Source organism: Choloepus didactylus, chromosome 10 (genome assembly GCF_015220235.1).
Source record: "Choloepus didactylus isolate mChoDid1 chromosome 10, mChoDid1.pri, whole genome shotgun sequence".
Classification (NCBI taxonomy): domain Eukaryota; kingdom Metazoa; phylum Chordata; class Mammalia; order Pilosa; family Megalonychidae; genus Choloepus; species Choloepus didactylus.
The window spans coordinates 54,781-67,637 of record NC_051316.1 but is presented as its reverse complement, the minus strand read 5'-3'; the positions used below and the strand labels follow the sequence as shown (position 1 = coordinate 67,637).

The following is a 12,857-nucleotide window of genomic DNA, read 5'->3' as shown; positions in this document are numbered from 1 at the left end:
GGACACACACGCAACGGCCTGTGGTAGATCACGGTGCTGGTTGTTTCACCGTCAGCGTTGTGTCCCCTCCCTCCAAAAGCCATCGTGGGGATAGATGACCTCCACGTGGGCCCTGACCGAGCGCCGCAGGTCTCAGCTCTTCTGGGTGGCCTCATCCTCGGTGCTGCACCCACATGGCTCTGGCATCCGGACTCAGGCAGGGCCCGGGAGCAGCCCGGAGCTGCCTCCTCCAGGACCCACTGGCCGGGTCGGAGGGGCTTGGGGAGAGAGGTTCCTGTGTGGCGTGGGCTTTCTTCAGTCCCCCGAGCACCTCCTCCGCGCTGGGTCCGGAGTCTCTATCCCGAGGTTCCTGGAGACTGGGAAACTTGGGTTCACGCGCGCACACATTTTTTGAGTGTGGACGGCTATTGTACTAGTTGATGCTGATGTTCTCGAAAACACGGGATGAGAATCTGTGGAGCTCTTTGCTTGGCAAGGACTCCAAGTCCAGGAGAGTCCCCAGAGCTGGTCGTGGCCGTGGGTTAGCTCAGTTGTCGGGCAGCGTGAGCCTTGCAGGCTGTCACGGTGGTAGATTTCCCATCGAAAGGATGAGCTGAGTGGTCAGGTAGAGCAGTCTCTGCACTGGGGGTCTGAGTACACATCCATGCTCTGTGCAGGGAGGACAGCCCGTCCCAGCATGGGGGGTGGGGGATGCCCAGAGGCCGTTTCCAGATACTGTCACGTTGCTGCTGTCCCACAGCCGCCCTGCCCTGGGACTTGCTGTTCACTGTTGGGCAGTCTCTGTGGGCGTTGGGAACAAGCCACTGTGCGGCCCGGAAGGTTGCCCCCAGCCTGCACCACCCCCCACCTGGGAGTGTGACGCCCCCTCCCGGGCTCACCCACAGTGCACGTTGAACTCCCGCGGACGGGGGTTGGGGGCCCATCCTCTCCATGACACCCCAGTCCCGCGTCTCCAGAAGCGGGACCTTCGGTCTGTCCCTGCCGATCCTCTGTCCCTACCGATTGTCCCTCGTGCTGGGACCCTCCCTGTTGGTTCCTGCAGCACAGGCACCCTCTGCTGGCAGGTCGGGTGCTCCGGGCTCACAGGGACTCCCGAGTCAGGCTCATGGCGGGGCCCAGGTTGTTTTCACTTGTGGGGAGCCCCAGGCCCCTGGGCTGCAAACTCTGCAGCCCCTCTCCTGTGTAGCCCCTCTGAGCAGCCCGGCTCTCCGTCCTGCAGGTCATTCAGCGGATCTTCTACACCGTGAACCGGTCCTGGTCGGGGAGGATCACGTGCACAGAGCTGAGGAAAAGCTCCTTCCTGCAGGTGTGCAGCCACCCAGCAGCCAGAACATTGGCTGAGCGCACACTGCGCTCTGGGCCCCACCTTTCCTGGACCCCGCACACCACGCTCCGGGCCCCACCCCTTCTGGACCCCCCATTCCCGGCCCGTGCAGGTTCTGAAACTAAGCAGGTCGAGGAGGGTGATGCTAGCCTGGGGACCCCAGCCCAAGGCTGTCTGCGCTCTTCCATGGTGCTCCACGCATCCCTGAGAGTTACGCGGTGTCAGGAGAGGTAGGAAGTATAAGGAGTAGATGCAGCCCCCACCTTGACCTTTACCCCTGAGGGTTTCTGGGGTGCAGACGCAGCCCTCACCCTGACCCTGACCCCTGAGGGTTCCTGGGGCGAAGACTCAGCCCCCAACCCTGACCCTGACGCCCGAGGGTTCCTGGGGCGCAGACACAGCTCCCACCCTGACGCCCGAGGATTCCTGGGGTGCAAACGCAGCCCTGACCCCTGAGGGTTCCTGGGGAGCAGATGCAGCCCCCACCCTGACCCCCGAGGGTTCCTGGGGCACAGACCTGACCCCCTGTGGGCGCCCACCATGGCCCCACATGCTCTGGGCCGTTGGTGCTTGCACGGTACCGATGGTACCTCAGGGAGACCAGGCTGTCCCCCAAAGCCTGTGTTCAGAGCCCCAGCTGCCACTCCCCGCTCAAGCCGCCGTGGTCACGGTGTCCTCCGGCAGAACGTGGCGCTGCTGGAGGAGGAAGCCGACATCAACCAGCTGACGGAGTTCTTTTCCTACGAGCACTTCTACGTCATCTACTGCAAGTTCTGGGAGCTGGACACAGACCACGACCTGTTCATAGACTCCAAGGACCTGGCGCGGCACAACGACCACGGTGAGCGCCACAGTGGGGCCACAGCCGGGCCCTGAGAGCCAGGGCCCTGCTGACCTCACAGAGCCCACACTTCAGGCCCAGACAGCCCACAAACCCTATGAATCCCAGTATCAGGGGCCCCAGAGACCCTACAGGCCCCACAGGCCCACAGAGCCAAGACCTGAGCCAGACGAGAGGCTGGATGCACAGGCCCCACAGACCCCACAGGACAGACCACGGAGCAGAGACGTGCAGCCCCCGGTGCTCTGGCCCATCCACCAGGCCTGACCTGTGCTGGTCCTGGCACTGGCTGTCAGGAGGGAGTGGGTGTCCACGGCCTCCACGGCTTCCCGGGCGTGGGGCAGCGGCTCTCAGGGCAGCCGGCCCATCTTCACCTGCCCCACGTTTCCTCGCCCATTGGCTCGGGGCTCCCCGCGGAGCTGTGGGCCCCCATTGCCATCAGGGACACAGCAAGTCCGCTGGGGTGAGCCCTGCCTCACCCACCCCAGGACCCCTCAACAGACATCTCCATCACTCCCGTCTGGGGTCCCATCACCCCCTTTGGGGTCTCCATCACCACTCACGGGTCTCTTGCTACTCTGAGGTCTCTATCACTCTCCTCTGGGGTGCCCATTGCCCCTGTCTGGGGTTCCTTCCCCACTTGGGGGTCCCAATGCCCTTTCTTGGGTCTCCATTACCCCTAGGGGGTCTCTTTTGCTGCTCTGGAGTACCCATCGCCCCTCTGGGTTCTCTTCCGCTGCTCTGAGGTCTCCCTCTGCCTCTGGGGTGCCCGTTACCCCTCTCTGGGGTCTCCATCGCCCCTCGGGGTTCTCTTCCGCTGCTCTGAGGTCTCCCTCTCCCTCTGGGGTGCCCGTCGCCCCTCTCTGGGGTCTCCATCGCCCCTCTGGGTTCTCTTCCGCTGCTCTGAGGTCTCCCTCTCCCTCTGGGGTGCCCGTCGCCCCTCTCTGGGGTCTCCATCGCCCCTCGGGGTTCTCTTCCGCTGCTCTGGGGTCTCCCTCTTCCTCTGGGGTACCCGTCGCCACTCTCTGGGGTCTCCATCGCCCCTCGGGGTTCTCTTCCGCTGCTCTGAGGTCTCCCTCTGCCTCTGGGGTGCCCGTCGCCACTCTCTGGGGTCTCCGCGCCCCGTCTACTCCTCCCCCATCCCAGCCCCATGGGGACTGAGCTAGTCACCAGGGTCTGCCTCTGGCCCCGGAGGCTCAGGGCTGCTCCTCTATTCTGAGCCTCTGCACGTGGAATCTGGGGCCAATGGAGGAGGGTCGTGAAGAGGTCCCAGAGGCCGGCATGCGTTTAGGGTAGGCCTTGATGGCAGAAGGCCGTCTCAGCAACCTTGCTCTTGAAACACGCAGCAGAGCGCGTCTTCCTCAGGCAGTTTTCACTACCACCCTTGAGACTGAGCGCTGCGAGTCTTCAGGAGCCCCCGACCCCCACTGGAGGGTGGGCCCCAGTTTCAGGGCGGTGAGAAGGAACCCGTGGTGGACACTGCAAAAGCAGACGGCCAGTGCCCACGTCACCCGTGAGAAGTCAGCTTCCTGGGGTGCAGGCTCTCTGTGAGCACTGCTGCGGGGTTGTGGTTCTCTACAGCTTCCTCCATCTCAAACAGTCCTCACAAGGAGGTTATATTTGTAGCCTTCACGCTGGGGAGGGTGCCAGGCAGCTGCAGGGAGCTCACGTCTGCTCTGGGGCCCAGCCCACTGCTCTGCTCTGCTCTGCACCGCCGTCCCGAGTGCAGACCCTGCAGCTCCGACAGTCACACACGGACTCAGACCACAGATGCACAGATGGTCACAGACCACGGACTCATGGACGGACTCATGACCACAGACACACGGATGGTCTCAGACAGCCACAGACAACGGCTGCATGAAGGGACTCACAGCCACAGACCACCGACACACAGATGGACTCACAGCCACACACCATGGATACACAGACCACAGATACACAGATGGTCACAGACCACAGACACATGGACGGACTTAGATGGCCACAGATGACAGACACACGGACAGACTCATGGCCACAGACCACAGATGCACGGGTGGTCTCAGATGGCCACAGACCATGGGTGCATGGATGGACTCATGGCAGCAGACCACAGACGCACAGATGGTCTCAGATGGCCCGACGATAGACGGCCTCGGGCCACAGACCACGGACGCACAGATGGTCACAGAAGCATGGACGGACTCGTGGCCCCTACAGACCACGGACACATGGAAGGTCTCAGACTACAGACTGTGGACGGCCTCAGATGCTGGATGGCTGTGGACAGCTGCGACCTGAACCTCTGTGTCCTCAGGAGGCCTCAGCCCCAGGCGGCCGCAGACAGACGGCCTGAGCTCCCTGAGGATGGGCTCCTGGGAACACATGGGGTGCATGGTGCTTCTGGCCCTGGACTCGACGCTCTGCCGGAGCTCTCGCCCCAGGAACAAAAGCTCAGTGAGGATGAGCTGAGCCCTGTGTGTTCCACGGGACAGAAACCGCCTTGGAGTTGCAGCCTTCCTCCTCCACCAGCTTCTGCGTTTCTGTGGCTGTGTCTGCGATATGATGACCCCGTGGTTTTCATGCGGTCTGGTCCAGCCTTGTGGGAATCATGCTTTCCACTCCCACCTTTTGATGGTGAAACTGTGAAGTGTGTTTGTTCCTGTCGCCTTGAGCAGCCTCGGAGGGTTTGGTGGTGGAGCTCCTCCTGGCGGAGGCATGAATTAGTTCTGCTTTTCACTTATTGCTGAGCCCACAGTCAGCACTTCTCTCCATGTTCACAGTTTTCAGGGTCAGAAGGAGCCCTGGCCTAGGTCTCAGGACGGAAAGGAGCTGCAGCACCGGGTGGGGCAGGCCGCGTGCAGGGAGGGGGTGGGCGGGCCCCAGGGTCTCGGCTACAGACACAGTTGTGTGCATCCACCCAGCTGAGGATGCGTGGCTGAGAAGAGGCTGTGTGGGGCCGAATGGGGGGTGCAGGGCCAAGTGGGGGAGCACAGTGCCAAGTGAGGGGCATGGCGCTGAGTGTGGACACCACCACTGACTGGATCATTTGTTTGCAGCCATCTCCACAAAGATGATCGACAGGATATTCTCGGGGGCGGTGACGCGGTGAGTCTCTGGTGCCAGCACTGTCCCCTTTCACACTCTCCCATCAGCCCTCGTGGGTCCCAGGCTAACACGCCTGAAGTGGCCAGTGCAGGTCCTGCTGGTGGAGCCTCTGCCGTGTGCAGGCAGCAGCCTGTGGCAGCTCACGTGGGGCCTGGTAGGACACGGGCTGGCCCGGGCTGCTGTCTCCAAACCTGCTCGCAGCAGGGGAGGGTCCTCAGTGCCCACTGTCTAGTCTCCCGCAGTTCAGAAGCAACGTGCGGGCCTGGCCATCTCCAGTGGGACCCAGTGTGCGAGAGACGAGGATGTGAAAGTGACTAAATGCTTCGTGTTTGGTGTCAACTGCAGCACTGGCTGACGTTTCCTGTTTTCCTTCGTTCTGGCCCCGAATCTCAGAGGTAAACGTGTACAGAAAGAGGGAAAACTGAGCTATGCAGATTTTGTCTGGTTTTTGATCTCCGAAGAAGACAAGAAAACGCCAACCAGGTAGGTGTTGATTGTTTCACAGAGGATCACACGGCACAAAACTTTAGCAGCACGTGCAACAGCAGTGGCTTCCCCCAGTGCCAGCAGATACCGGGGTGGGGTACCCACCGTGACAGCCATGGGGACAGCCATGCTAGTTGTGTTGGTGACAGTTGTGGTTGCATGTTCGTCTGCCACACATGTTCCCGTGTGCTCTGTGCTGACCCATGACCTGATGCAGCCCTTTGCCCGATGTTCCCACTGAGCCAGTCCTCATTTTGCTGCATGGATGGGTTGGCAAGGCCTGTTGTATACTCACGTGTGTGCACGTGCTCCTGCATGCTCAGGGATGGTCAGTGCTTCCTGGGTTAGCACTGCAGCAGCACGTGTGGGTTCTGTACAGATGTGTGCATGTGGCTATGTGTGTACTCCCGTGTGGTGGGTGTGCTCCCGTGTGGTGCATGTGCTTCTGTGTGGTGTGTGTGCTCCCGTGTGGTGCGTGTGCTCCCATGTGGTGTGTGTGCTTCTGTGTGGTGTGTGCTCCCGTGTGGTACATGTGCTCCCATGTGGTGTGTGTGCACCTGTGTGGTGTGTATGAAGCCGTGCATGTGCTCCTGTGTGGTATGTGTGCTCCCATGTGCGTGTGCTCCTGTGTGGTACATGTGCTGCTGTGTGGTACGTGTTCCCGTGTAGTGTTTGTGCTTCTGTGTGGTGCATGTGCTCCCGTGTGCTGCTGTGCACATCTGTGTCCCCCTGCGCCTCACGGCCCGGTCCCACCACAGCATCGAGTACTGGTTCCGCTGCATGGACCTGGACGGTGACGGGACGCTGTCCATGTACGAGCTCGAGTTCTTCTACGAGGAGCAGAGCCGCCGGCTGGACAGCATGGCCATCGAGGCGCTGCCCTTTGAGGACTGCCTCTGCCAGATGCTGGACCTGGTCAGGCCCCAGAGCGAAGGTGTGGCTGCGGCAGGGTGGGGACGGAGACACGGGGTGGGCGCGACAGTGAGGGCGCACACGACGCGTGAGGGCGCACAGCTTCCTCACAGGCCTTGCTCATCCACGAACCGTTGTCCCCATGTCGTGTGCACTGCCCTCGTCGGGCTGGTTTTGTCAGGAGACAGAGAATTGGGAGTTTTCAAATACGTTATCGTAAACACTCATGATGTGGTCCTCTAAAAGTGCCAACCAGTCACGACTCATCTTTGAAGTGTTTATTTTCCTGCAGGGAAGATCACTCTCCAGGACCTAAAGAAATGTAAACAAGCAAATGTGTTTTTCGATACATTTTTCAACATCGAGAAGTACCTCGACCACGAGCAGAAAGAGCAGATGTCCCTGCTGCGCATGAGTGTCCCCGGCCGCGTGGGCCTGTCCTCAGCTGGCCTCATGCCCTCCCGGCCCTGCCCCCAGGGCTGAGCGTCCCTCCTGCTCCACCCTCCCCATTCCCCGGGGCTGACGTGTGTGTTTCTCACCCAGGAGGGCGACGGCGACCGGCCCGAGCTCTCCAACTGGGAGAAGTACGCTGCCAAGGAGTACGACATCCTCGTGGCCGAGGAGGCCGCCGGAGACTCCTGGGACGACGGGTGAGGTGGAGGGGCCTCCTCGGGACGTGGGGCAGGGGGCTGGCGGGGGCCCATTGGTGCAGGCTGGGACCTGGGGAGAGAGACTCACCAGGCAGAGCCCTGGGCGTCCCGCGTTTCGTCGGGTCCACACGCGTTCAGGTTTCCGTCCTCGTCACTTCGACTGGAACCGCAGGGTGTGGCCACGACGACACTCAGCTCAGCCAGGCCCTGCCTGGCCACTCCCGAGGGGTCCCTGCCTCGGGGGCTGCCCACACGGACCTGGAAGCTTCTGGGACAGACCTGACCCCGTGTGTCTAGGCGTGTGTGCACATGTGCGTGTGCACGTGGGGTGTGCGTGTGCATGTGTGTGTATCTGCATTCCCAGGTGGGCTCTCCTTTCACCAGCCCCAGCTCCGGGAACTCCTCTGGGTATTGTGGGGGCCTCGGCTCCTCTCCACGTGTTGTGCTCCCTGTTTCAGCTCCGTTCGTTCTCAATCTTCAAGGCTTTTCTCTTGCGGACAGGGATGCCCAGCTGAGGGTGGGTGTGTTTCCAATCTGCAGAGTGAGTCAGGAGCGTGGCTCGTTTCCAGGGACGCCGAGTCCCCTGAGCAGGGTACAGGGTTGGCCCTGCCAGAAGAGAGGTTTTGTGGGGGCCGTGCACCCACCTGCCGGGGGGGCACTGGCCTCAAGGGTGACTGGGCTTTCTGGAGGGAACTGACGAGGGCCGTGCTCCTGAGCCCAAGTCACAGCCTTAGGCCAATGTCAAGGCTTTTTAAACCTTTTTGACTGAACTTGCAGCATCAGGTTCACGGTGGCCCCTGGCTGGGTACCGGAAGACCGAGCATGGTCGAGGGTGACTTTCCACCCGAGAGCTGCTCACCAGGGCCCCAGGAACGCCCACAGGGCTCGAGGGTGATTGGGGAGCCAAGCCACTGTCTGCCTCCTCCTCCCAACACCCTATCCTGCCCCCCCGTCTCTGGCCGTCTATATGCATGTTCATCCGGCCATACTGCTGTGGCCGTCCACCTGTACAGCGTCTTTGCAGCATGTCCATCCAGCTGGCTGGCTGTGTGGTGTGTCCTGAGGCTCTGACGCAGCAGCTTGTGTCCTCAGGAGGGAGACGGCGTGGGATCTGGGGGAGGGCAGAGCAGGCCCCACATGGGGCAAGGGTCCCGGTGCTGGAAACGAGGGCTGGAGAGCCCACCACAGGCCCGGGGCCTGGTGAGTTCCATGTTGGGTTTAGCTGCAGCCTAGGCTTGTGGATGGTGCTGGATAGCTGGCACGGCAGGCGGGGGAGCAGGGAGGCCCAAATGCGGCATAGTTGCCAGCAGCACCTGCCTTTTTACAACAGGAACACGGCAGGCAAGCACCACCGTCTCGCAGGGCCTCACACCCACACTTCTGCCTCCAGGACCTGGGAGAAGCTGCTTCCTAGCCCAGGGTGGAGGTCACCGTGTTTTCAGGCATGAGAATAGACCCCTGTAGTCGGGTGCCGGCTCCTGAGCCAGGGCCTCTGACAGGCAGAACCTCGGGGACACCAGGGTCCCCTGTGATCTCCACCCCATACACCCATCCCGGGCTGGGGTCCTTCAGACCAGGGCCAGCCCCAGGCTCTCATGAGACATCACCCTGGAGAGCAAAGACGGGGCCTCCAAGTCACGGACAGCAGGTGTCCTTGGGGGAGGTCTGCGCTGGGAAGGTCAGCTCCGCCGGCAGAGAGCAGATGGTGAGGGGCCCGTCAACATGGACAGCATGGGGGGCTTTCTACCCAGACAGCACGGGGGTCCACAGAAAGCATTCAGCACAGGGACACATCTACACGGATGGCACGAGGACCGTCTACATGGACGGCACGGGGGTCCACAGAAAGCATTCGGCACGGGGACACATCTACACGGATGGCATGGGGGCCCGTATACATGGGGATTGGTGGGGTTCAAGGGCTGTCGAGTCACGCAGCCCTCGCCAGCCACCTCTGGGGGTGTCCACATGGGACCCCAAGCTGGCACCAGTGGTGCTTCCTGCTCAGGGGAGTTTTAGACACTCCCTCACAAGGTTTGTAAAGGGCTCAGGGGCTCGTCTACAGCAGCCGTGCCCCCACCCAGGCCCCGGTGCCTGCTCACACTGCCTGCCCTGTGGTTCTTCTCCTGAACGTCAGAGAAATCCACCCTGCAGTCTGTGGCTCATCATCCAGCTGCTCGCCCCGCAGTGCCCAGAAGTTCTCACGGGCCCCATGTGAGGTTTCCACATTCCCGACAGCACTCCGTGGTCAGGGTTGGCTTGTTTCCTAGATCTCAGTCATTTTTGTAACAAGTGTGCAGTGGCATCTCACGGTGGCTTGACTCGTCCATGTGCCTGTTTACCAGCCTTGTGTCCTGTGGGAAGTGCCCATCCACGTCTCAGGCTCATTTGGGGTGGTTTATTTTCCTGTTACTGTTTTAAGGGTTGTTTATATCTTGAGGATACAAGTCCTTTCTCGGACACGTAATTTGTTAATGTTTTCTCCAAATTGTGGCAAGTCTTTTCATCTTCTCTAACATTTTCAAAAAAGAGATGTTTATCACTTTTTTTTTTACCCTTTACTTTGCCTAATGAAAAGCCACAGACATTTTACTAGAAGTTGTGTTTCAGAGTGTACATTCATGTCCACGATCTGTTTGAGGAAGTGCTTCTGTGAGATGTGGGTGGAGGTTCATTTTGTTGCCTGGATGTCCAGGTGTCCCAGCGCCCTTGTTTGAAAAAGGTGTCTTTTCCTTGTGGCAGCTTGATTGGAGTCAGTGCACTATACACAGGTGCCATCATTTCTGATGTTCACACTGCTGCAGCGAAGCTTGTCCACTGCCCTTGGTTCCTGGGGTTCCGTACGAGGTGGTGGAGTCCACGTGCCGAGGTTTTCTCAGAAATTCCCGAGTCTGGTTGAGGACAGCCTGGCTGTGCGGGTCCCAAGTCTGGTTCAGGAGGGCCCGGCTGTGCCCCCCGAGTCTGGGTTGAGGAGGCCCAGCTGTGCCCCCTGAGTCCGGTTAGGGAGGGCCCAGCTGCGTGGGTTCTTTTCCTGTGATGTCCTCGTCTGTACCTGAGCCCAGGGTAATGCCAGCTGTGGACACGTCCGGAAGGAGTTCGTGTAGAAGTGATGCTTCTTCCTGAAACGTTTGGTAAATTCACCAGTAATGCCGCCTAGGTAGGGAGGGTTTTTAGCTTCAGTGAATTATAATTGGTGTGCAATGAAATGCAAATATTTAACACATGCACACACAGGCACCCAAGAAAAACCACCTCCACAAACAGGAAAACAAACCTGTCCACCACCCCACAAGTCTGCTTCTCTGACAGTGGAAAATTAGTTTGCATTTTCTAGAATTGCATGTGTTTGGTAGGATTTCCCAGGGAGGCCACCTGAGTGGGTTTTTGACTCCACATTCGGAGGCTTCGGCAGATTTGGGCAGCCCGGGTCACTCCTTCCTCTGGAGGGAGCTTTGCTTTCTGTCCCTCCTGACTGCCACGTTCCCAGGGGGGGCAGCTGCAGCCACGTGGCGGGAGGTTCGCCGCCTGCGATCGGACCCCAGAGTCCACCGGGCCCGGTTCCGTTGCTCCCTCCCCTTCCCGGCTGGGAAGCCAGTGCTCGCCCTTGTCCTCGTTTGGGTGCCGCCTGGTGCTGGTCCGCAGGGCGCCTGCGGTGGGAGGATGTGCTTTGGGGACGAGGATGGTGCGTGGCTGTGGGTTTACGCTCCGGTCCTTCAGAGAGACGCCCGGGGTGGTGGCAAAGGACAGAGAAGGGGCAGGAGCGGGCGACGGCCATCCCACTGAGTGCCGGCCGCACGTGGTGCTTCTCTCTCCACCGGGCAGAGGGTGGAACCAACCCCCAGCTGCCCGGGGTCCTGGAGATAAAGCCTCACCTCGTCCCTGAACACTCAGTACCCTCGTCCTGCCGACGGCCCCCATGTGGCCCTGCTCCCCCAGGGGTTGTCTGCGCCCATGTCCAGGCCTGCCTACCACTGGAGGAGACAGGCACAGAGGAGAAGCCACACAGCAGCCAACAGACTTGAGAGCAGTTTCCGTTACTTTCCAGGACACCTGGGCATCGTTTGCTTCTAGGGTAGGACGTCAGCAAGTGCGCGATGGGTCCCCAGAATTTTAACAAAAGGGCACGTGAGCTCTCGCTGTGACCTTCTGTCCCAGTCGTGGCGGTGCCTCACAGTAGCTCGTCTTCTGAGTGACCAGAGGGGTCTGCTTGGGTCGACACTGTCCCGCGTGTGCCGTCGGCCATCTGTGCATGCGGTACTCTCCTCCCTGCTCAGCCTCACATGGATGACTGTGGGGTTTTACGACACCCAACTAGGAAGGTGCACTGGCCTTGTCCCCGTGTCGCAGGAAGATGCAGTGTGCTCGGCCTCACCCACCACTGGAGAGGTTTGCTCTAGGTGGCATGGCTGGGACAGAAGCAAACGGGCTTTGCAGAAGAGCAGCCAGAGTCCTTTCATCCTGAATCCCGACTGGGGTGGGTCCTGGGTTTCTCCTGAGAGGTCAGGGTTATCTGAGGGAGACGCCTCCTCAGCCGGGTTGGTGCGTGAGCTGCAGAGCCCCCCCAGGACGTGGCCTCCGGGTGCCCACAGCGCTGGGCCCTCCCTCCTGTACACGCTCCTGACCTGAGGTACCTGGGAGCTGCCCATGCGTTTCAGGTTCCCGAGTGCACCTTACCCCGGGGTTTTCGGGTTCCCGCGTGCACCTTACCCTGAGGGTTTCGGGTTCCCAAGTGCACCTTACCCTGGGGGTTTCGGGTTCATGAGTGCGTCTTGCTCGGGGGTCTCGGGTCCACGAGTGTGTCTTGCTCGGGCGGAGTTTTCTGTGCTCAGAGCTTGCACCCGACTTCACTCCAGCTGTTGGGGAGATGATGATGCTCACTGAGAGGCTGCGCTGGGGCGGAGCTTTCCAGACACTCCTCAGCCCCGGCCGGCCCCTGGCAACCCCTCATGTGGCCACTCTCCTTACAGGTTCGAGGCCGAGCTCAGCCCTGTGGACGCCAAGCTGAGCGGGCGGCATCTGCAGCTGGACCCACGGCCGTTCCTGGAGGCTCCATCTGCCCTGGGTGCTGTTGACTTGTTCGACTACGAGTGCGAGGATGAGCTGCAGCTGCTGTGAGGCCGTGTGCAGACAGCAAGGCCTTGTAAAGACTATATTTAGTCACTGCGTTTGTGAGTGGGAACCATGTTTGTATGGAATGATAAATTTTTATTATTTATTCACCTCGGGAGCTGGTCAGGGCCGTTCATTGATGGTGGATGTCTGTGCTCTGAGACCCCCAGTCTGGGCGGCCACTTCCTCAGAGATGTGCTGGGCCCAGGACCCCGAGGGGCTGCAGCCTGCAGTGCTGCCCTCTTGCCTGAGTGTGGCTGCTTCCCCCACAGGGAGCCGGCAGCTGCCTCCCGGGCCGTGCTGAGCCCAGTCGCTCCCAGTGCTGAGCCCCACCCCTCAGAGCACTCTGCCCCAAGCCTCCCAGGCCCTGGGGGTGTTGGCGCTTTCATGCTCGAAAGGGGGCACAGGGTGTCCTCACCACAGTTCATTGCAGTGTTTTACGTAA

The 12,857-nt window shown here is 60.7% G+C and overlaps 1 protein-coding gene across 15 annotated transcripts in view; it reads left to right on the top strand.

The window, feature by feature from the left end:
* The window catches only part of LOC119504673 (serine/threonine-protein phosphatase 2A regulatory subunit B'' subunit beta-like), a 49,094-nt gene extending 36,567 nt beyond the window's left edge, over positions 1 to 12,527 (top strand). For 6 of the 15 annotated variants that reach the window (XM_037797050.1, XM_037797055.1, XM_037797056.1 and 3 more), the window contains exons 6-12: positions 1,220 to 1,306; positions 2,009 to 2,165; positions 5,207 to 5,255; positions 5,649 to 5,738; positions 6,500 to 6,675; positions 6,946 to 7,303; positions 12,271 to 12,527. In XM_037797050.1, coding sequence (XP_037652978.1) covers positions 1,220 to 1,306; positions 2,009 to 2,165; positions 5,207 to 5,255; positions 5,649 to 5,738; positions 6,500 to 6,675; positions 6,946 to 7,136 — 750 coding nt within the window. In that variant the 3' untranslated portion in view covers positions 7,137 to 7,303; positions 12,271 to 12,527. Of the gene's footprint in view, positions 1 to 1,219; positions 1,307 to 1,436; positions 1,555 to 2,008; positions 2,166 to 5,206; positions 5,256 to 5,600; positions 6,253 to 6,499; positions 6,676 to 6,945; positions 7,304 to 12,270 lie in introns of those variants that run through there. The other 9 variants (XM_037797052.1, XM_037797053.1, XM_037797065.1 and 6 more) reach the window with 7 other exon arrangements.
* Positions 12,528 to 12,857: the final 330 nt, after the last annotated feature.